Source organism: Tasmannia lanceolata, unplaced genomic scaffold (genome assembly GCF_043159265.1).
Source record: "Tasmannia lanceolata isolate RefF3 unplaced genomic scaffold, GAP_Taslan_0.1 ptg000025l, whole genome shotgun sequence".
Taxonomy (NCBI): domain Eukaryota; kingdom Viridiplantae; phylum Streptophyta; class Magnoliopsida; order Canellales; family Winteraceae; genus Tasmannia; species Tasmannia lanceolata.
This window is the reverse complement of record NW_027518702.1, coordinates 6923690-6949010: the sequence shown is the minus strand read 5'-3', so window position 1 is coordinate 6949010 and position 25321 is coordinate 6923690. Positions and strand designations below refer to the sequence as shown.

Below are 25321 nucleotides of genomic sequence, written 5' to 3'. Positions count from 1 at the left end.
CCTTCCTGCATATTTTTCTGTTCTTTTCTTCTCCCTTCATCTTTACATCAAACCCCACGACTTGGGTATTCTTCTCGATGATATCTTCTTTATTTTTTACTTTAAATAAGTCAATACCGTTCACTATACATGTAAAGTATCAAAACTCAGTTTAATGGTAAAATTAAGAAGCATAAGTTGCTTCCAAACAAATGTAGACATTATAATAAACAAATTGGAGAGTTAGACAAATTCTGCAGGTAAGATTTACTTATGAAGCAATAACTAATAAGTGGTACTTAGCCAACAAAAAAAAACTCACCATGACAACTGCTTCGTCTTCAATTGTATTTTTGACAGATCTTAGACCATCACGAACAGCATCCTTAATTTGAGCAATAGTGTGATCATTAGGTCCTGTAATAATGGTGATCATCAAAGAATTGCGATCAATTTTTCTCCATCTATATAAGGTGATTTGTATCATATAAATAGTACAACTAAATTTAAATGAAACAGAAAAATAAATATGATCCTGCAAGTTAGGCAAATTTCTGAACCTTTTATCAAAATTGTACAAGAATGAGGGTTCTTCACATTCTCCACGAAAGTATATTTCTCTTCCCCAAGGATATGCTCATACACAAGTCCAGCCCAGCCAAGACAATCTGGAGTTAAGTCATCAACAGAATTAACAGCCTCTCCCCCACAAGCCAAAACCAATCGTTCCATATTTCTCCTTTTTGCCCTCCGTAGAGCAACTATCTATAAAACCAAAGAGTTGAAAAGTTACAAAAAGAGGTACTGCAATAAGAAAGTCTAAGTACAATTATTGACAAGGACCTAAGCAAGATCTTTATAACAGTTTTTTTTTTCTTTTTGAATAATGGCATCTTTATAATATTTAGCAAATTACTTGTAATGCACCGACCTCTTTTTTAATGAATGACAGCTTTATTGAAAGAATAAGGGAAGTGATATATTAGCCCCCTTTTCTTCCTCGGACCAGGCCCCTCTAGCGCTTTATGATTAATATTTGACCCTACGGCCATGTCTGGCTGCCAGGAATTCTCTTTCATGATAAATCAGTGTCTCAGAGTGGTGAGAGAGGGGTACAGCAAAGGGAGAAGGAGAGATATTTGAGAGCGCACGGTTGAGATGAACCTGAGAAGGGGCTAAACATCAGGAAAAAGTCAATCTGATTTTGAGTAGAGTTTTTTGTTAAAATATTTTTCGCCACTTCTCATCACTTGGAAACACTAGTTTCCCGTTTTTTGTTTCCAGATCTTTAGCCACTACACCCTCATCTCCACTTGGAGACACCGATTTATCATGAAAAAAATTCACTGTAGCCAAACATGCCCTACAAGTGGGTAGCCCAGGGAAGAAAAAGGTGCAAAGACATCACTCCCAAGAAAAAAAAGCACATAATAAGAGGTAATATTTACTCTCAGAAACTAATAAAAAAGATACCTCCAAACCAAAATTGCATCTAAAATGTGTGCGCCTCCATGGATTATGCACTTCTATTATAATACAGAAATTCATGATTTAACTTAAACTAAGAAAGCAAAACATATTCAGGGTTCTAAAAATAAGAACTTTAAACCAGCCAGAGAAGATTGGATAAAAAAAATGTTGCATCGTTCGATGACTCAAAACAGCTAGTAATTTAGCTAAACTTACCCAGGGAAAACAAATGTTACATCGAAACTTTTAAATGAGCAAAGAACCTGTGTCAGACACATGTCTGATTCAAACACTTGAAAGATTCGGTGTGATACTTACTGATATTTTTTTATCTACTTTTTACTTATTGATCTTTTTTTATCTAATTTTTACTGAATATTATTATATTAATATAAATTTATAGTTACCATGGGTTTTGAGTTTTATTCATCCTAGTAGTAGGCTTGTTACGTAGAAATAAACATTAGACATTCTAAACCAACTAAAATTCCCAATATATTCACTGCCATATTAAGATTTGGATGTACAAAAATTTGGAATTGATTAAAATGTATTTGAGTCCATGAATCCTTCTTCTTGAGGTTTGTCAAATTCAACAACATGTAACTGTGTCGGATTCTGACACAAGCACCACTAACCAGGCAAGATAGGGCACAACAGGTCCTCCTGGTAGAAAATCAATAGATTGGTGTAAGACAGTAAGGTGTATTTCAAGGTTCTAGAACAAGAATTCTAAACCAACCAAATAACCTTGGATTCATGCCTTTTCTTTAGAGGTCAAAAATAACAAAAAAATTGTTTACAGAATGTTCAGCAATCCAATCAAGTCAACTAGCGGTTTAGCACTTTAGCTAGAATCATTTACAGGCAAAACGGGTATACTGTCTGCAAGACAATTGATAAGCTCATAATTATCGGTCCGGTCATGATAGCTGTCAGACTACGGTTCCCCTTAGAACTACTTCGCAGTTGGCACAAAAAAAAAAACAGAATTTTCTGTTCTTTTCTTTTTGTTTTTGAATGGTGAAGAACAGAATTTTCCTATAACCCAGTTATTGGATATGCAAAGTAAATTTCTAAATGTATGGGAAAAACCAAACCATGCGATGTATGAATGACTTTGGTAATATATTAATCCTTGTTTAAGTTTGAGTTAAAATTTAATAAAAAAATGTTGCCCTAGAATAGATCTAGGGTATGAAGAAATGGTTTCTAAGTTGAGATGTCATTAAAGGACCTGAGGCAATGGTTTCTTAGACGATCGATAAGTAAGAGAACAGAGAAACATCAAGAACCCAAAATCATGAAGAAGAAAAAATATCATATCTCCGATAAGACATAACTAACCCCTGCTCTAGCAAGAAGGTCTAAGGACGGTGGATCAACTCCCTTATGATTGATAACAACAAAATTGTTATCATTTCCTGAGCAAACCTGCAACATAGAGAATTCCAGTCATGTGTGAGAGCCTTTACTCATGCCCTAAATAAAGAAATGCATACAAATTTCTTGATTGTTGGGGGTACGGATTCCGTCACCTCATTCTTTAGTTCAATGATTTTATTAACTCTCTCGTCAACTTGGCGCCTTTCAGCGGCAACCATTTTTTCCCTCTGCTCCGCATTGGAGTAGAAAAAACCTGCATTTATTTCACTGAGACATGAAATATTAGTCATAACGAATTCATAATTATAATAAATACAAAGCAGTTGAAATATTACAGTAACATCTTACATATAAATCTTTTATTAGTTAATTGATAGGATCATAGAACAATTTACCAATTTAAAAGAACACAGCAATACAGGCTTAAAAACATAAAGTTCACAATGACCAAGTAATTTGGCCACTTTGGAGAGAACCGCAGTCTCCAGGCCACCATCCTTGAGAAGAACTTAATTAAAAGCTTATCCTGGTTACTAAAGCAAATCATCATGTGAAAAGATGCCCTAGAGGAAGCAAACATTGCAACACTTGCATTATTTTGGATCCCCAAGGGAGCTCTAGACTTTACCAACAATAGATAGAAGTGTGTATGAGACATACAGGAATAAGCTTATAAGCAACAGACATCAGGTAAAGAAGCCAGATTAGTATTAAGGCCACGTCGCTAGTACTTCCCAGTGGTAGGGTTGTGCATGATCCAAGCTTGGCAAAATATGAAATGGTAACATGAACCTTTACCTCCAAGCACAGCCATGTGCAACCCTATCAACTGTTGAAGAAAATTAAACAAAAATACCACCCAGAACAGCGGAATCAACGTTTTTACAATGTACGTTAAGCACGTTGAGTTTCATTTCCGTGGAAGAAATGAGTGGCCCAATTCCCCCTTAGGCTTTGAGTTGTTGATCGGTTTGCCGTTTTTCTCCTCTATTGATGAATTTCTTTATTCCGCAGAGATAAGAGATAAGAGACTTATTCCTCAAGGATGAAGTATGAGACGAGGGCAGATGCATTATGTATGTATAAAAGAGAACTTTGGTATTTGTACTTCCAAGTATTTCTCTTTTATTTATTCAGCATGGTTAAAGAGTATTTATGTATAAAAGAGAACTTTGGTATTTGTACTTCCAAGTATTTCTCTTTTATTTATTCAACATGGTTAAAGAGTATTTTAGTCCTTACAATCGTATGTTAAGGTTTTTGGCCTCATATATCATCAATGCAAACTGCAGTGTTTGAAGACTGTCAACAAACAGATGAAAATGAATATCCCGGCCCCAATGATTTTCCTGTGCGTCCGGCTGACATTTCTCTTATAAAGAACTTTGGAAGATCAAAAAGGATCCAAGTAAGAACTTCCCTTTGGCTCTGTTCACTTGCTGTCCTGAGAAATGAAAGGAAAGGAAAGGACCAAAATTTTCTCGCGAATCGTTACTTTCCGCCGTTCGCTTCATTTCCCTAGAAAATCGAATTACGGATGTAGAAAAGTAAGAAAATTACGTGGAAAATCTATTTTCCCTCTGAATCACGATTTTCCTTTCTCGCAGATTCTTGCAAAATCAGTGGGAAAACGCAAATCACTTGCGCACGAGAAAATCTCATCGCGTGTCTCTCTCCTCTCCAAGCCCTCATTCGACGAAACCCTCGATAAACCCGCCGGCAACATCTTCTTCTCCGGCGAGCTCCACCTCCAGCGAACAGTAGAAAGGTTAGTTCTCCTCTCCCCGACTCTCATTTTTCATTTTCTTCGAGATATTTCCTCGTATTTTCATGGCAAAACGTTGCTAGGGTTCAGATTTTTCCTCCCTCTCCCTCATTTTTTCATTTTTTTCACTAAATCTCTCCATTCCTTCTACGTCTTCCATTTTTTGTCGGATTTTGGCCTTTTTTTCTTACAAATATCCTCGACAAGGGTTCTGATCTGCACTATTTTTTATTTTTTCCATGGAAATATCACTCTTAGTTGTTGAGAAACCTTTGGTCCATCTCTGCCATTTTTAGGGTTTATGAAGGTTGATTTCATTGCTGCAAAAAAAGGGTCTCGGAAATGGGGTGAAGTTCTGGGCCGACGAAGCCCTTTTTGTGCGTGTTTTGTTGGAGTTTTTTATGCATTATCTCTTGATTAGGAAGTGTTCAAGCAAAATGGGGTTTGTTCCTGAGTGGGAGAGACCCTCATCTGTTCATTTTTGTTTTTTTCATCTTCTCCAAACACATTTTTTGGGTTTTCTGTTGTTTTTGTGTTCATTAGAAAGGGGTTTCATTAATGGGGTTAAGATCTGGGTCGAATAATCAGGAAATTGTGCCTTTTAAAAAAAAATAAAAAATCATCAACTCGGGTAAATTGTTGGCGTTGGTGGATGATTTTTCTGAAGATTAAACGGGTCTTGGAAAAAAATGGTTAATTGCAGAGTCGATGAAACCCTCTTTGCTGCATGTTTCTTTCTTTATTCCTGAATCGATGAAACCCTCTTCGGTGCATGTCTTTTTTATTGTTTATTTGGGCATATGATGATTTTTACAAGTTTGTTTAGGCATGTTAATCATGAAAATAATTTTGGAGTATGCAGTTAAGAAGAACATGAATTGATATGGTGATGTTTAAGAAGTCAAGTGTTTCATCCTTATTTTTCTCTTCATTTATATGCTATTTTTCTGTTTACAATGGGTTGTTAAGGATTTTTCTTTTCTTTTTTGCAATGGTTTTTATGGCTGATTTTGGGGGATTTATGTTTGCAATGGCAATACTATATAATTCTGTGGGTGGTTGTTGGTGTATGGAGGTTTTGGGTATGGATGTGTTGGTGGTCGTGGGTGGATGTTGGTGGCTCGTGGTGGCTGTGGGAGTCTTCTTTCAATGGGGGTTGTGACTGTGGTTATGGTGTCTTTGCTTGTTGGATTCTTATCCTGAATTTTGTTTTTTTAGTATTTGGTAGGGTTATCAGTTCTTGAGATCGAGTTTGCCCTTCTTTTTCTGCTTTATGGGAAGGAAGCAACTGATTGTAATTTCTTTTTATGTTGATATTTTATTGAATTATTCTCTTTCGAGCTCTCTTTTTTGACCTGGGAAACTAAATTTATTTATTGTTGATTTGTGCTTGTGATTCTGTGGATGTATTTACTGTTAATTTCTTGATTGTTCTTTTGGGTTCTGGGTTGATTTCTTGATCTGTGTCTGTGCCTGTGCCTTTAGAATTCTTTTTTTTACATTTCAGCCATTAGTTTATGCAGAGGTAGCCCTCCTTATTTGGATCTAGACAATCAGTTGGTAGGACCCATCTTGGTTCCCCAACTGCTTAAAATTTGGGTTTCTGCATATTTTCCCTTGCTTTCTGGGTAAGTGAATAGCGAGAAAATAACTTTCCTGCATATTTTCCCTCCCTTTCTGGGCAAGTGAACAGCGAGAAAGCATGGGAAAATCACAGTTTCTTTTCCTTTCCTTTCCTTTCCATTTTGCCACGTCAGATTCCTTTCCTTTCCTTTCCTTTCCTTTCCCGAGAAAACAAGTGAACAGAGCCTTTGTGTCTCACCTTCAAATTATTTTGCTTCTCTTTGCCTCCAGCCAGATTTGTAGCGGATCTAAAGCCCTATTTGCCTCGGCCACCTTGTGGCAGATCGCATCCTTAATTCCCTATTTGCCTTCAGCCAGCTAGTGGCAGACTGTAGCACCATTTGCCTCTAGCCAACATTGTGACAGATCGCCTCAAAACTCCATTTTAAAAATACCTCTTCGAAAAACATAGATCTTCACCAAGATATTGATCTACACCCAAAACCGCTAGATATGCACCAAAACCTATTAGATCTACCCCCAAAAGCCCTATATCTACACTCAACACTACTAGATCTACACCCAAACCCCTAGATCGACACCCAAAACTACTAGTCTACTAGATCCACACCCTAAACCCCTGGATCCACAGCCAGAACCCCTAGATCGACACCATATACACATTTGAACCTTTCGATCTACACCCTGGCAAACAAAAAAAATCTCAGTTGAGGACATCAAAATAATTTGTCCCTCATCTAGGAATTGGTTTTTTGGGACCTAATCACAACTAAGGGAATGATAATATCCATCAACTCACTGCTCATGGCTGATAAAGCAGAGTGTATATCTGTTAAGTTTGATGGGACAAATTACTCTACGAAAGTTTCACTTTTGTATCTTTGTTGAAGGGAAGTAACTATTAGGCATGCTTGAAGGAACTGAAATGATTTCTGATAAGGAATTTACATATTGACAGATGAATAATGCTCGTATTATTACTCGAATTCTTAAATCGGTTGAAGCCTCAATTGCATTAAACCTCCAACCCTATAATAACCGCCAAGAGATGTGGAATTATCTCAAAAAGATATATCAACAGACAACAGACAACAGACAAATGAGCTGCGACTTTTCCAGGTAGAATATGATTTTTCCTAGTATTCCCAAGGGAGCAAGGGCGTTTAAGCTCATCACTTAGGCTTAATGACCACGTGGACTGAACATGACATGTCCTTTTGACATCTATATTATAGCACCTCTAAGAATTCTTGCAACTCCAGAGTAGAACCAGGTCATGAAGTTTCTTATGTGGCTTCTTTCCAAGTTTGAGACCACCCACGCAAATATTATTAGTCGTGGCATGCTCCCTAACTTAGAGTCTGCTTTGTCCGAATCTATCAAGAAAGATCATATTAAATGCAAGAAAGATCAAATTAGTTATTGCTCATAAGCCATTCAAAAATGATGAATACTCATAAGCCATTCAAAAAGAGAGAGAGAAAGAAAGATCATATTAGTTATTGCTCTCACAAATCTATCACGGCAATTACTACACCATATGGAATGGGAAATTTTTGTTCTTTTTTATTTTGAATGATCTGGAGTGGGAAATTAAAAGACCTAAAAAGAAACCATGGATAATATCTTTCCACCAGTTTCCACAAAACTTGTCTCCATCGCCAACATTTGTCAAGCAAGTGGCAACTATTCTCGAAAGCAAATTTCAATACAAAAATAATTCAACAAAATAATAATTACCTTTTCTCATACTCTAAAGAGACATTGCAAGTCAAGATATAGCAGTTCTCCGCCCTCCGTTTCATATCAGGATGCCTAGAACCATGATCGAGGACAAGTCCCTCAACCTAAAGAGAACAATTGGTGCAGAAGTTATCAAAAATGATAGTGTGACGAAGAAATTTCACCAAACAGGTAAAAGATATTGGTAGGATTACATCAGATAGAAAGCAATTCAAGAAATTTTTAGATTACAGTGTCATAATCACTCCAGATCTTGACTAACCATAGAACAAGAAAAATAATAGAATTAATAACATGAAAGATAGACTATAATCATAAAGTGTTATTTAAAGGTCTAGCTATACGTGCCTTTCCTGGAAACTTGAACACTAAAAGGATAAGGGGTCTAAATGCGCAAAGCAAGCAAAATCTAGGCAATGATTTCTACTAATGTAAGTTGTAGAACTGATAAATGAAGGACAAAAAAGCCTTGTCATATTAAGATGCATTTTAAGGAAGAAAAAGTTTCATCATATTAAGACGCATTTTGGCCAATCAAAATCACATAGTAGCAAGCAGCAGTCACAACATAACAGAGATGTTATAGGCAGTGAACATTCTAATTTAAAGAGCCAAGCAACCCAGATTTTTTTTTTTTGATGACATAGGGTATCCCCACCCCATTTTAGGGCGGGACCGGATATGATGGACCAAAAATCTCGCAATTAATGTCGAAGGACTGCCCTGCTCAGTCAAGAGGGAGAAGGTTAAAGTATCACATGACCATTTAAACAATCAAGTCAACAGAATGCATGTGAATGACCAAAAAAAGTTTCATACTTCATACATACATGGTGCCAATAAGAAACTGATCATCCAATACACCCACTATATACTCTTCCCGAAAAGGTTTTGGTCAGTTTTGGATTATGTAAACCCTGAATAACAAATCAATCTTACTCATGATTGGAGAACCATGCACCTATCTTAGCATACAATCTACAAAACATAACAGATTTCAATTGCAAATCAGTGGACACTATCCATAGACTGCAATGAACGCAACAAGCCAACAACCCCATTAAAGTAAAAAGGTAAAACTGCAGTTACATATATCTGCATTTCAATTTATAAACCAGAAACAACCAACATTACCAATAAGGCAACTTCTTTATAATGATTAATGACCAGAAGGTATAATATCCTGAGAATTTATATGATGGGTGGCCATGAAAACACGTGAAGTCTAAAAAAGTAGGTACGGCCCAATCCATATGATGATCCAAACCGTTCATCTGTTTGGGCACAACGTAAATAGGTTGTGCCCCAAATATCATTTCCATAGGATGATCCTAACCCTCCGATCTGTAGAAGATTACATAAATGATTTTTGGGGCACTCCATATTCAGATCAGTTCAGAACTTCAGATCATAGGGTTAGGATCATCCTATGGAAATGATTTTTGCGGCACAACCTATTTACGTTATGCCAAAACAGATGAACGGTTTGGATCATCATATGGATTGGGCCGTACCTACTTTTTCAGACTTCACGTGTTTTCACGGCCACCCATCATATAATTCTCTAATATCCTATCTATAAGCAACTTCAAAAGAATGGAGGGATTGAAGCTATTGACACCAGTGTTTCAAAATGTGAGTGTTTCAAAATGTGGATGCAGCATGGAATGCCGCCGAAGAAAATCATAGTCGACTCGGCACGATGCGGTCAAGTACTCGGTTGACGCGGTCATAATTCGGGACAGTTGAAGGAGTTTTTATTGAGTTTTTATTGATTCTATAAGTCAAACCGTGAAACGCGGCCAATGTAAAAGGGAGTCAACTCGGGGGAACTCCACGATGACGCGGGGGAGTTTTAAAACTATGATTGACACAAAAGAGAAAGATGCAGATCTGAAGGGGGATTTCATGTAAAATCGATATGGAAAAAAGAAGTGCTCTTGGATTAATGTGTGTCAATCCTTAATGTGCCATTTTATTCTTATCAATGGATCACCTAAAAGTTTTTTCAAAAGCATTCGCAGGTTGAGGCAAGAAGATCCCTTATCTACATGTTTATTCATAATTGTAATTGTGGTGCGCGCGCACGCTTCAAATAAACACAAAATGTAGGAAAAAAGCCACTTAATAAGAGAAAAATAACATGACAAAAATCAGAAGGATTTTCTTACAAAAATAAATAATATAATTAATTTTAGAAATGAAAAAAATATATTTTGACTCCTTTAATCGGTATATTGAGCAAGAAAAACTCATGAAAAAAATTAGAGATAACATTCATATCATAAGTTTTTTTTTTAAATATATATTTCCTATTTCTATAGAATTTTTTAACAAAAATAAATAAAAATTTAATTTTCGAAATGAAAAAATGACTGCCAATCGGTTTATCAGGAAGGAACCCACAGATAATAAAATTAGATGCTAGCATGCATGTATGATTAGTTTTCATTTCAAAATATACCTTGTTTCCTATTTTCAAAACCATAAAAATAAAAATCCATGCACTAATCCATGTGTAAATGCATCAAATCAACAATTAATCCATGCATTTGCACTATAATTGAAGAAACGAGAAAAAAATAAAATCAGCACTTACCAAGAAAAAATGTAAGAACTAAGCTTCTCTAGGCACTTTCACCAAAATTTCAGCATGCCGACTGAATTTCTGTACTTTACATACTAAAGTGGCAGCTCAATCGACATGAATGAAACGTTACCGAAATCTATTATATGTCGACCGAAGGATTTAGTTTAGGTAAAGTATGGAAATGAAAATATGTTTGGCAATTCGTTAGTTGTAGCCGACATTTAGAACATCGTAATGAGGCATTAAGTAGATGGATGGTGAAGGCTAGTTGGGAGACTTACTCGGAGTTAAGATGGGTGTTAGCCCATATCCAGTTTGATGATGACAGCTTTCTACTATGTGGGCCATCTAGATAACAAGCATCTAATGTCAAGGCAATTGTGAGATACTGTGAAGTGATTCCAAGCTAGAGAATAAATTACAAAAGTGAAAGTGATGGAGCTGAAACAAAGGATAAAATGCTATTGTTTTAGGATTCTTCTTGAACATATCCTCCTAGTTCTTATTTGGGTCTTCATTCATGTAGTGAAATATCCTATGGCATTCAATGGTAGAAAGATTTGATATTGCAGGTTCCACTATCCCCAGGATAGTGCCTGAAGAGAAAATTGTGTTCGCCGGTTGTCGAGCAAAGTAGGAAGGGCAAGAGGAAGGAAAGCAGTCAAAATGGACAGCCACTTGTCGATTTAAAAGGCCCAAGAAGTCAGGCGCATCAGCCTAATGGGTCCCACCAACACTTGAAAGCATGCCGGCTACTATTGCAAAGGGGGAGGAAGGCTTCATCATTCAGAATTACTAGCCTCGTATCGAGCTTCATGAGTTGGTGCCATGGGCCTCACAAGGAGACCCCCTCAGATAATAGAGGCATGCGCCCAAATAACTGTTGCTAACAGCTGCTAAGAAGAGTTGACCAATGAAAGAGGCATTTCTATCATAGCCGCATGCACTTGAAAGCTTTCTGCACTAAACAACGTCAGGTGCACTTTTAGCCTCTTCGGCAGAGCCACTGACCTTCTGGCCTCCAACAGTCAACCTGATCAACAAAACAAGGAGACACTCTCTCGGATCTTCCCACTGTGGCCAGCCCGACAGCGACTTCTCCCCCAAGATGAACACCAGAAACCACCAAATCCAGAGACGTGGTACAAGAGAGACATCCTGCCCGTCGACTACCATCTTCCAGCCACTTTCCGTGAATGAAATCATCGACCAGGGCCGACAATCTAGCTCCGACCTCGGCCAATATTCCCTATATGTTATACTCCCTATTCGTCTCGAGCCTTCCTCGTTCCTCAACCTCTCTGTCCGTGGAACTCCAATATTTACCACACCTCCATCAAGCGATCCCTCTCTAAGTTTACGAACTTAAATCTCATGCAGATCCAGTCTCTAAAATTGGGATTCTTCCTACCTACAACAGGCTTCAAGAACCTGGACAGATTCAGACCACGAATAAAATCCCAACATTAGTCCAAATCGGAGGCACGACCCTCACGACTGAGAGGTCTTCCCCTACCCTCAGCATTGATCCATGCCTGCCTCGATCCCTGGAACGATACCTACTATTGGATCTGGCACTTGTCCCCGCCTGCTTATGGGCTCTATCCCTGATTCAATGCCTAGCCACCTCTCTTGCAACAATTCTTCTTCAATCTCTCACTCTCTGCGATCACTGCTTCTTGTCTAATCTGTCACTTCCACGATTCCTCTATCGCTCCACCATCCTTGCTCAAAACTTTTAAAAAAAGGGAAAACAACCGAAAAATGGGCTTTCTTCCTCAAATAACGTGCATGAGGCGGGTTTGTAAATGACCAAAATGAGGGGTTTGGTATGGACATTTGCCACAGCCGGACAGGAATGCCCTTAGGTCCTTTTTCAAGTTTTTTGGAATTACGTTTTTTCCTTTTCAGCGAAACAGTGTTCCCGCTAACACCTTCTCCTTCTTCTCTCATCCACGCCCTTCCCTTCGACAGAGAAATCAAGAGCCACCGACAGCAACATGAACCCCAACCGCCACTTTGCAGAAAGAGGGAAGGTTGAACTCCATCTTCAGCAAAGTAACGGTAAGTTTTCCATTTTATCAATTCGAATCTAGTTCCATTCTAGGATTTGTTGTAGTCTTGGGTTTCCGGTGGTAGAGAAAAAGATGAATCACTACTGGTTTTGTGTACACCAACACGACGCTCGTGATGGCTGATTTGGGAGAAAACAACAAAAACCACCACTCCAAAGGCCCTCTGGTTCAGAACCGCTATAGAGGCCCTCTGAACCACTACTACCTAGCAATTTGAACCACCATCCGAAGGCTGCAAATCGGCAATAGTGGTTCAGAGGGTGTCCATAGTGGTTCAAACAGTCTCATAGTGGTTCATAGTGGTTCAGAACCACTATAGAGGACCTATGAATCAATACTACCTTCCAGTTTGAACCACTATTTGAATGCTGCAATAGTGGTTGTCAATAGTGGTTCTAACAGTCTCATAGTGGTCCAGAGGTTGCATTAGTAGTTCAGAGGGTGTCAATAGTGGTTCAATCAATCATAATAGTTGTAATAGCGGTTCAGATAGTGTAATAGTGGTTCAGAGGGTGTCAATAGTGGTTAGATCATTCATAACAGTTGTAATAGTGGTTCAGATGTAATAGTGCTTCAAAGCGTGCCAAGTGCCAACAGTGGTTTAACCATTCTTAATAGTTGAAATATTGGTTTGTAATAGTGGTTCAGAGGGTGGCAATAGAGGTTCATAAATTCTTAATAAGTCTAATAGTGGTCCAGTTTGTGTCATAGTGGTTCAGAGGGTGTCAATAGTAGTTTAAACATTCTTAATAGTTGCAATAGTGGTTCAGAGCGTGTAATAGCGGTTGAGAGGGTCTAATAGTGGCTCAGGGTGTAATAGTGGTTCAGAGGGTGCCAATAGAGGGTGGTTCAGAGGGTGCCGATAGAGGTTCCTAATCGTGGTTCAGAGAGTCTAATAGTTGTTCAGAGGGTGTCAATAGAGGTTTAAACATTGTTAATAGTTGTAATAGTAGTTCAAAGGTTCAAATAGTGGTTAAAAGGGGGTGATAGTGGTTCAAAGGTTCAAATAGTGGTTCAGAGGGTGTAATAGTGGTTCAGAGGGTGGCAATAGTGGTTCATAAATTCTTAATAGGTCTAATAGTGGTCCAATGTGTGTCATAGTCGTTCAGAGGGTGTCAATAGAGGTTTAAACATTCTTAATAGTTGTAACGGTGGTACAAAGGGTGTAATAGTGGTTCAAAGGTTCTAATGGTGGTCAAGAGGGTGTAATATTGGTTCAGAGGGTGTCAATGGAGGTTTATACACTCCTAATAGCTGTAATAGTGATTCATTGGATTGGATTCCATCTACCTTACAGTGGAATCGATTCATTGGATTCCAAATACCTTACACTGGATTGGATACATTGGATTGGATTCCATCTACCTTACACATGATTGTATATTTTTGTGCCTTTGATACTTTCTAATTGCATCTCGTATCCATAATTGACATCTTTGAACATTTTATAATGGTTTTTTTGCAAAACCTAATTTCTATGGACAGTGAGCTTGTACCATCTCGTGACATTATTATTGGCTAGCTTGGACTTTAAAGCATTGTTATTTCATTCATTTATAGTTTTTTGTAGTGTTTATGTTTTTTATGATATTGCCTTTTTCTGCATGCAACTTATATTACATCTAAATGTTGCCCTTCCAAATTTTATGATTGCACCCAGTCGTTGAAGCTTAAGGATGTGCATATAGAATTGTTAAATAGAACCCCATTTGATCATTTGCAAAACCTAAAAGGTGTAAAATTGCACAAAAAAATTCTAAGCGCATTGGTGCGATCCTGGCAGCCTAAGATCAATCATTCATAATAGGTGGTGTGGTAATTCCCTTTCAAGTTAAGGATGTAGCTCTAATATTAAGGTTAAGAATGTTCGGCGAAAGATTGCAAATTGACTGGGGTTCCACTGATGAGGTCGAAGGTTGGAGGTTCCCAACTCCCAAGGCAACATTTGATTAGATCCTGGGAGTAATTCAAGCTGAATACAATTCGAATGAGAAATTATTTGTTGAGGCAACGGTGAAGCATGTGTTGTTGCTCATGTTTAGTATTGTGTTGTTTGCACAGTCGGATCGTAAGATCAAGTCCTGCCTCTTCCCCTATATAGATATCGACATTGTTGGAAAATTTAATTAGGTCTATCCCGTGCATGACTACATCGTAGAGTCATTGAATTTATATTCTATGAACGGAAGGGGACATATTATCGAATGTTCCATCCTACTACAGGTAAATTTGACATATACTATGTATTGTTGAAATATTTTTATTTCTTAATCTTCTTTAAATAACCATGTCATGATTTCAGGTATGGTTATTTGAGCATACGAACTTGTGAGATCCTTCTCTTCCTCACGCGCATCCACATTTATTGAAGTGGACCACGTCTGTGGATACGAGGAGGGAGGGACATGCAATCCTGATTGACCTGATCTGTTTTGGGATAGTTCATGAGGCTGAGGTGAGATCCAAGAAGTTTGCTTTTGTGTTAGTTTATTATAGTCATATTTTCTAACCCAAAACCACAATTGGATTTCAAATGGTGAGGAGGCTACAACATATTGCAATAGAAGAGAAGCTATTACCCGGCGAAGAGGGCAGGTAGATGATCATGGCGAAGACGGTCAGGTCGATGATGATAGGACTTCAGAGGTTGGTACTGGCTATCTGGGGTTATCACTTTGCAGTTTTAGTGCATGTACTTCAATTAATATTGTTGGTCAATAAATATACCATCAATTCTTCGGGTTGTAAGGAAAAAGGTGTGGGAGAGGAAAAGCTCCAAGAAGTGCGAATTTCAGAGGAATGCACTATAGCATCTGTGCCTCTATTGGTACTCACTTTACATTTCTATTTTGTTTGTTCAGATGAGAGGTAAGAAAGGAAGAGAAGCTTTGGGAAAAGAAAGAAAGAAGCTAAAGAGGACGAAGAGAGATATGTAACGAAGACAGAATTTAATTTGTTGAAGATGAGGGTAAGGAAACTTGAAAGTGAAGAAGCGAAGCTAAGGCAATCAAAACCAAGCAAAGCCAAGAAGTCACCATACGTTTCGGAATTGGGTGAAAACCCTTAGACCATGCTTCACATTTTTTCAATACTCCTAATTTGTCCTTTCTCCCAATTCTCCTCTTTCTCTGCACTCTTCCTTATCTGTCGCTCCTTTTTAGGTAGGGTATCTTGACTACCAATTATGATAGGTTCCTTCTCCATACCATCCCCTCCTTTCTTCTCAACCTCCCTTTCACCTTCTGGTTTAGGGTTTTCACTATCAAGTATGATATAAACCAACTGTAGGTCATCCCCTTCTTTTCTAATACCCTCATTTTCATCGTCGTCTTCCACATGTATCTTCCTATCACCATCTATGTCTTCTGTCTTCGTCATCTTTAGCTTCGCTACTTCACTTTCAAGTTTCCTTACCATCATCTTCAACAAATTAAATTCTGCCTTCGTCCTCTTTAGCTTATTTCTTTCTTTCTTTTCCAAAAGTTTCTCTTCCTTTCTTACCTCTCCACTGAATAAACAAAATGGTTTAAAAAATTACATAAAGAATGATGATAGTAATAACAAAATTGACTGAAAATGTAAAGTGAGTACCAATAGAGGCACAGAAGCTATAGTGCCTTCCTTTGAAATCTGCATTTCTTGGGGCTTTTCCTCTCCTACGCATTTTTCCTGAAAACCCTATGAATTGATGGGATATTTATTGACCAACAATATTAATTAAAGTACATGCACTAAAACTGCACAGTGATTACCCCAGTTAGCGGGGTAACCAACCTCTGAAGTCCTATCGTCATTGGCCTGGCCATCTTCGCCATGATCATCTGACCCTCTTTGCCGAGTAATAGTTTCTCTTCTATTGCAACATGTTGTAGCCTCACCACCTGAAATCCAATGGTAGATTTGGGTTAGAAAATATGACTATAATAAACCAACACACAAGCAAACTTCTTGGATCTCACAGCTATCTCTCGAACTACCCTAAAACAAATCACGTCAATCAGGATTGTGTGCTCCTTCCCCCTCGTATCCATTATAGTAGGATGCAGCATCCGATAATATGTCCACTTCTGTTAACAGAATATAAATTCAATGACTCTACGATGTAGTCATGCACGAGATAAACCCAAGCAAATTTCCCAACAATGTTAATATCTATATAGGGGGAGAGACATGACTTGCTCTTATGATCCGACTGTGCAAACAACACAGTACTAAACAAAAGCAACAACACATGCTTTACTGTCGCCACAACCGATAATTTCGTATTCAGCCTGAATTACTCTCAGAATCTGATCAAAGGTTGTCGTGGGAGCTGAGAATCTCCAACCTTCGACCTCATGAGTAAAACCCCAGTCAATTTGCAATCGTTCGCTTAACATGCTAAACCCTAATATTAGAGTTATATCCCTAACTTGAAAGGGAACTATCACACCACCTATTATGAATGAATTGATCTTAGGTTGTCGGGATCGCACCAATGTGCTTAGAATTTTTTATTGCAATTTTACACCTTCTACGTTTCGCAAATAACCAAATGGGGTTATATTTAACAATTCTAAATACACATCCCTAAGTATCAACGACTGGATGCAATCATGAAACTTGGAAGAGCAACTTCTAGATGTAAAATAAGTTGCCTGCAGAAAAAGACAATATTATAAAAACATAAACACTACAAAAAACTATAAATGAATGGAATAACAATGCTATAAAGTCCAACTTAGCCATCCATAATGTCACGAGATAGTACAAGCTCATTGTCCGTAGAAATTAGTTTATGGCGAAAAAACAATTGTAAAATGTTCAAAGATGTCAAATTATGGATAGGAGATGCAATTAGAAAGTATCAAAGGCACAAAAATATACAATCCAGTGTAAAGTAGATGGAATCGAACCCAATAAAGATGGAGTTCAACCTTCCCTCTTTCCCTGCAAAGTGGCGTTTGTCGGTGGCGGTTGGGGTTGGGGTTCACGTCGCCGTCAGTGGCGCTTAATTTCTCCGTCGAAGGGAAGGGTGTGGATGAGAGAAGAAGGAGAAGGTGTTAACGGGAACATTGTTTCGCTGAAAAGGAAAAAACGTAATTCCAAAAATTTTGAAAAAGGACCTAAGGTGATTCTCATCCGGCTGTGACAAATGTCCGTACCAAACCCCTCATTTTGGTCATTTACAAAATCCCTCTCATGCACGCTATTTGAGGAAAATAGCCCATTTTTCGATCATCTTACCCTAAAAAATGGATTTAACTCATATATATATATATAGAGGAAAGTGTTTCTAGTCCGGCCGACTAGAGATCATTCTCTAGTCCACCACCAAAAACACATGAGTCCCACCTTATTTGGGTGATGCAAAGCATTCATTTGATGGGCCCTGACATAGAGACGGTGTCCACAAGAAATTAGCTTCATAGGATCATCCCAACCCTATGATTTGTGGAGCTTAAAATGAACGGCTATAAACCGCCACAAATCTGTCCATTTTTTAACTCCACAAATCGAAGGGTTAAGAAGATCCTATGAAGCTGAATTTTTGTGGACATCCTATCTATGATGAGGCCTATCAAATGAATGCTTTAGATCACCACAAAATATGTGGGACTCATGTGTTTTTGGTGGTGGACTAGAGAATGATCTCTAGTCGGCCGGACTAGAAGCACTTTCCTCATATATATATATATGTATATATATATATATATGTGTGTGTGTGTGTGTGTGTGTGTGTGTGTGAGAGAGAGAGAGAGAGAGAGAGAATTTAATTGTGATAAAACGAGAAAACAACAAATTACTGAAGGAGCATTACTTCCATCAAACTTGATACACCCTCTCTAATCTCTAGCTAGCAAAACTACAGCATCACATTCAAATCAATGGCATCAGCAGATTAGACCATTGACTAGATCATTCAAACGAAACCCTCAAAATTTTAAAGTCAGAGTATAACCAATCAAATCAATGACATCAGCAGATTAGACAATTGACTAGACTAGTGTTAGCAGCTCATATACTTTACCACTGCTTAAGAAAGTAAAATGAGATATTCATCATATTATTGTCATAATTTAAGTTAAAATTCAAATAGTTCCTAAACCAAACACAAAAGAAAGAACAGCTTGAGTATAATTTGAAACAAGGCAAGGGAAAGAAGAAACATACAAGACGTGTGTCTACGTCAAACTTATGACGCATATGCATAATCTCCACCATAAATAGATCAATAGGTTCATCAGGCTTGCGAATACAAAGAACCTGTTCATGCCACCAAGATGAAGCTTATTAAGAACAAAGATTAACATGTTTAAGAAGTTAATCGTCACCTAAAACTCAAGTTTATACATACAAAAATAAAAATGAAAATCTTGTCAAGTGGCATGGCACATATAGACAAGTAGGAGACAGAAGCAAATCAAGTCACAAATCTATGGAAAAGGAGTGCTTGGAAAAAGGAAAACGTGCCAAAAGGATATCGAAACAAAGCTTAAAGACAATGTGAGTGTCTTGAATGGGTAAAAACAAGCATGAGGTAGACTTCAGCATTTCATCAATAAATAATTAAATCGCTATAGTTAATATAATCGAAAACCTAATTCACATGCATACAATAGAAACATTGTACAAAGGTATTTGCTAGACAATTTCACGGAAAGCCATTTCGTGGCTCACGTTTGCAAGTGACAACAGCCACCTCAGATGAATTAAATGAGTAAGACAGAATCTGTTAAAAAGTGAGCATGTGTGGCTGTTGTCACTTGCAAAAGTGAGCCGCGAAATGGCTTTCTGCTAAATTCCCTAGCAAATCCCTTGTACAAAATATGGCCTTCAATTATAAGCAAGTTCTGCTACACGAGATATGCGCCAAAAGCCTACGCGGTGTCAATTAACATTCACAAGATAATGGCAGGCTAAAATGGAATGTTAATATCAGTATCAAGTAAGAATGCATTGATTTGGCTCTTGCTAAGAATGCTCTGGTAGCAAATATCCCTTAGCTCAATTATAAAATGGAATGTTTCTAGAGAATGCATTGATTTGGCCCTTCTGCCTGGTTATAGATTCATCAAGAATGCAAACATTTTTCCTGTCTAATCAGTCATCTCAAGATGCACCAATTCAATTTAACCATCCTCTAGACCCGACACTAAAGGCAAACTTGTGCTCACATTATAATAAAGGCAAGGTATGCATGTGCACGTATATAACAATTGTACATTGCGCTAGAAATTATATATGATTGTTTTCTACAAATACTAAATAGACAAATGTTACCAATCCCACACCATGGTGTTTGTGGTAAGGGGTCATGACCCTTGTCTAAGGTCTTGTGTTCAATTCCCAAGGGGATTGGTACCAACAACCCCAAATGTAATGTCGGCTTGGCAAGCCACAAAATTCTTCAACTGGTTTTTAGTGCCTAAGAACCCTAAAAGCATGCACTAGAAATTGGAATCCCGAAAAAGGTGTGTAACCAACAAAATCTAATCAAGAAGCAGGAGAAACACACATGTAAGTACAGACCAAACAAGCACAGGTGGGAACCATAAAACCATGCACTAGAAAGTGGAATCCCAAAAAAGGTATTTAACAACAAAAATCTAACCAAGAAGATGGAGAAACACACATGCAAGTACAGACCAAACAAGCACAGGTGAGCATGAAATAAAAAAGGAGAATAGAGAATACTGCAACACCTGGTTTTGTAAAGCATATCCACAATAGAAAGAAATCTGACAGAGGAAGTTATATTTATTTTCCAAAGAAAAGTTCACATAAAGGAGGACAAAAAAAAATTGGCTGAGTTAACACATACGAAAATGGCTTATTACAAATTAATGAATTAAAAAAACATAAGAATAAAATGTATAGAGAGAATCCCAACACAAGGAGGCATTGAACATATATAATCAAAACCATATGCACCATTGAGAAATGCACATAGGTTTACAAAGACGTCCAAACAAAAGAAAGGCAAGCATGAGCTCAAATGAGTGCCACTGAAAATACAAATACTCACTGAGTTAACAACTATCTCGGTCAATTGATCCGCCAACGCTTCATACAACTATGCAAGAAAAGAAATATAATAGGTTAAAGACAACCCATGTTGAAAGTAAAACTACATATGAGAGAAAATTCATATCATACGCTCAAATAGGGAACAAAAACAAGTACAAGAAAAGAAAACCTTTGTCCTGAGCGTTGTTCTTGCTACCATCTTCAAAATCTCTTTATCAGGCTCATCACCCATCACAACAGGTGTCTTAAATTTCTCTAGAAATTCGAGAGTTGCTCTTTTTGCAATATCAAATCCATCAACCAATACACGTGGATGCATCCCTGCACCAGACATTGTTTGAAAAAGTCAAAGCTAATGGAAACAAAGCAAAGAATCATAGCAAGTCACATTATCAAGCAACATAAAATGCATGCAGTGACAAAAGTTTACATGAATGGAGCCTCTAGACTTGAAGGAAATCTTTACTCGCATGTCCATATTCACTATTTATGCATGTACGAATACTAGAATAATAAGAAACACCCTAATTTGTTAATTTAACAACAAGAAGCACTCTGATCAGGATGATGAAGAAAATGAGTTACCACATAACTGCTAATACATTGGCACCTGATAATTGCGTTGGTTGATTTATGCATTAAGAATCCCCACAAGAACCATGTTATCGAGCTTTGGAGATTCCTAATCCTAACCAAAAGCTACTAGCACAACTTCTCAAGGAATGTCACTCGTCGCAAGGATTCAAAACACATGAAAAGATCACTACTAAACTAATCCACAATAAACACAGCATTAACTCTATCAGAGTCAATGTCAACTCCATATCAAGGCAATGCAAACATGCATCTTTTGTACCCATGCATCCACCATCCAACAAAAGAAATTGTGTGCTTGGTTGTCTGATGACTACCCAGGAGGGCCCCAGGACTGCCACTCCCTACGAATCCTGAACGTGGGCCAGACAAACGGCACAGTGTTGACTACATGCAGGCATGGAGAGAGTGCCAATCCCAGGGATGCCACCCTCAGCCTCCTGGCTAGCACTCAAACAAATAAGCGCCAGAAAATATTTTATTTTTTTAAAGCAATTTACAGTGTCAATTGAGAAAGCAGTTCAAATATAAAGATGTGATCCGAAGTGATGGAAACATCCAGGAGTACTGACCTTCATCTATGCAACGCTCTGATTGTTTCATGAGCTCACCAATGAAAAGTACGGTAGAAGTCGTACCGTCTCCACTTATATCATCTTGGGCAACAGCAGTCCTTGCAATCATAATTGCAGTTGGATTTTGAATTTGCTGCAAAATAACCATTCAGGAATCAGTACAAAAAAAGGTAGCGAATTAACACGGCAAAATAAATATATGAACGCTGAGAATCATTAGCTGTAATTTAGCTACTCGTTTCATCCAATACAAAGCACCAATTAATGGTCAAATTCCTTAAAAATCCTTCGGCAAGAATAAAACAAATGAAAGTTATCAAATCATCTTCTTTGTGAGCAAACAAAACTGACAATGAATGAGAGAAATTTTTATTTCATACATGAGCTTCAAAAATGCAGGTAGAGAGAATTCTTCCATAAGATGGCCAATTCCAGGGAACATAGGAACAAAAGGAGATTGAGGAGAAAGTGGTTAAATTTTATAGACGGCTTTACACGAGCCAGATGGTTCGGACACCTGCTCTAAATGAAATCAGATTCAACCGTACGTTGAGTTGGGGAGGAATTTGATGAAGATGATATCAGGAAATTGATTTTTCCTATCAATGATTCAAGGCACGGGGCCCAACAGCTTTCACTGTCGCATTATATCGGGATAGTTGGAATGGATCAAGGGAGATATTATGGGGTTGATGAGTTTTATACTAGAGGTCATATTAGCAGGAAGGCTAAAGCCAGTTTCATTTACCTAATTCCAAGAAAGGTGGAGGTAGAAGCGATGATGGATTTCAGACCCATTAGTTTGGTTGGGAGCTTTGTATAAGATACTAGTGAAAACTTTGTCCATAAGAGTGGTAAGGGTGATGGGAGAAGTGATCTCTCCAAGCAAAGGGGCTTTTGTGGATGGGGCAAGGTTTTAAATTTCGGTTTCGGTCGCCATGAAAACAAGAATATTTCAGTTTCAGTAAGAAATTTCTGTTCCTAATTCCAAAAAAGGTGAGGGTAGCGGCAATGATAAATTTCAGACCCATTAGTTTGGTTGGGAGCTTTGTATAAGATACTAGTGAAAACACCGATAAGGGTGATGGGAGAAGTGATCTCTCCAGGCAAAGGGGCTTCTGTGGATGGGAGCAACGTTTTAAATTTCAGTTTCGGTCGTCATGAAAACAAAAATATTTCAGTTTCGGTAAGAAATTTCTGTGAAATTTTTGTAAAATTATGAAAACAGATGGAAACATGTGCAAATGATGGACATTTAAGATGAAGCTTCGGGAAGTGCTAGAATAAGAATAAATATATGGTAAAAAATCATCACATAAGCAAAAAAAAAGGCACCCAAAATGGTTTAACAACATCAAAACTAGTGATATGTTTTGTTGTGAATGTATGATCAAGGTTCTAAAAATTGGAATCGAATCGTAAATCGTAAGAGGGTTTGAATCGTATAGAATCATAAATCGTAAGATTTTTTACATTGATATAAAAAATGCGGAAAATATTAAAAAATATGAAAAAGGTCAAAAATAAGAATAAAATGAGTAATTATCTATTCTTCATTCAAAACCATTAAATTAAATATAAAATTCTATGCTTAGTAATCCAAAGCACGAACTACATTCAGCATACAATAAAATATTAAACAAAGCAAAAACTATACTCATCATACAATAAATCATCATATAATTTATCACAGCTGTAAACAAAGCACATACTCAAAACTATAATCATCGTCATACAATTAATCATAATACAAAGAAGTGCCAGTGGTAAACAAAGTATATTGAAATGATTTCCATATTGAAATCACAAACAGCTCTCAAAATCTAAAAGAAAAAGGCCTAGATCATTGAAATCACAATTGGTTCTCAAAATCCAAAACAAACAAAACCTGAATCATTGAAAACAACAGTTGTTTCCTTCTTCAAAAGTGTCATGTTGGAATGAGCTAATTTCATATGAACAGCGGTTTTCCTTCTTCTCCTCTTCTTCCGCCTCGAAGTACAAACCACAACAAAAAAGAGTGTAGAAACCGCGAGCAGGTGCAGCAGAAATCGCGAGCGGAGAAAAGCTAAAAGGCCCTTTAGTGGTAGAAGGGGATTTGCAAAATGTTGTGCGGTGGGGAGCCGAAATGATAAAAATATTGTGGCATCTAGCTCATAATCAATGAGATAGTGAAACCTTGCAAGGGAGAGCGGCATCTCATTTAATCACTCTTCTCTTCCATTACCCTAATAATGATCTGTTCATCTCCCTTATTTTTCGAATGCTCGATCCTCCCTCCTTAATTCTTCAAACACTACACCAACTAACTATATGATACTCTCTACACTTTCCTTGTCGATCCATAGAAAAGTCTTTGGAAACTTTTCGATTCCATTGTTTGGTTGCACAAAAACCAGGGAGGATTAGCCTTTACGCATGGCATTTGTGTGCCACATCAGCAAAATTCCTAGTTTGGTTCCCAGTACAGAGCATTGAAATCCCTAGAGACTCTCAGGGATGTCTCCTAGTTAATCATTACATGTCTGTTGACGTGTCACCCTTGTCCCCTCCTTGTGAAATTCAAGCCAAAATCCACAAAAAGGTAGAATTTTGCCTGAATTTCTTGGGAATGGTGCTCTCTCTCTCTCTCTCTCTCTCTCTCTCTCTCTCTCTCTCTCTCTCTCTCTCTCTCTCTCTCTCTCCATATATAAGTCCATTTTTTACCTACTCAAATCGAAGGGTTGGGAGGATCCTATGGAGCTGATTTTTTGGTCACACCCTATCTATGTGAGAGCCCATCAAATGAATGCTTTGGATCACGCAACCAATGTGGCCCCCACTATATTTTAAGCCCAGGGAGTAGATAAGTTATCTACTCCGGGGAGTAGGAACTATTTTCTCTATTGGTAATCACACCCCCTACGACTATTCTCCGAGGTTGACAACCAAACACTACATACCACTAATTCTCCCAGGAAAATCCAATGCTTGTCCCCACAATGTTGATTACTTACACCGCTACTATCCTAGGTAAAATACCCGCAATCAATCTTATGTAAACATTCTCTACAATCCATTTTTTACAAAAACCAAAACATGTGCTATGCAAGTCCATAAAAGTCTTACAACATATGCTTGAGCGGCGTGAAAAAAGACATATGAAATACAAAAACTAACCATTTCCTTCAAGAGGGTGTTTCCATCTTTGGTGAGTTTAATGTCTCCAGATCCTCCTACGAGCCTGAAGAAAAGGAGTGAATAACAAAAGGGGAAAAATCAAATCAATAGAAAAAAAGGAATGAGATGGAGATTTATACATCTTGATGGTGCCTTTAGGTCCGAGATTGGTCTTGAGAACATCCTGCAAACCCTTGGCTGCATTTATGTTCATGTGCAGAGCTGCGGATTTGTTCAGTACTTCCGCATTCGGATTCAATAAACGAATAGACATTTTTCAGAGAGAGAGGCGAATATGAGAAACGAAAATGGAGGGTTTTGCAGAGAGAGAGAGGGGCGAATATGAGAAATGAAAGTGGAGGGTTTTGCAGAGTGTAGTGAGCCGGGAAAA

At 37.8% G+C, this 25321-nt stretch overlaps 1 protein-coding gene across 1 annotated transcript in view; it reads right to left on the bottom strand.

Annotated features, from left to right (window-relative positions):
* LOC143857940 (T-complex protein 1 subunit zeta 1) overlaps positions 1-25321 on the bottom strand; it is a 30972-nt gene extending 5651 nt beyond the window's left edge. The window contains exons 1-11 of the mRNA XM_077368491.1: positions 25071-25321; positions 24931-24994; positions 21769-21904; positions 20772-20923; positions 20601-20648; positions 18746-18838; positions 7925-8031; positions 2988-3102; positions 2797-2883; positions 540-744; positions 302-396 (exon numbers count right to left, since the gene is read on the bottom strand). Coding sequence (XP_077224606.1) covers positions 302-396; positions 540-744; positions 2797-2883; positions 2988-3102; positions 7925-8031; positions 18746-18838; positions 20601-20648; positions 20772-20923; positions 21769-21904; positions 24931-24994; positions 25071-25204 — 1236 coding nt within the window. The 5' untranslated portion in view covers positions 25205-25321. The remainder of the gene's footprint in view (positions 1-301; positions 397-539; positions 745-2796; positions 2884-2987; positions 3103-7924; positions 8032-18745; positions 18839-20600; positions 20649-20771; positions 20924-21768; positions 21905-24930; positions 24995-25070) is intronic.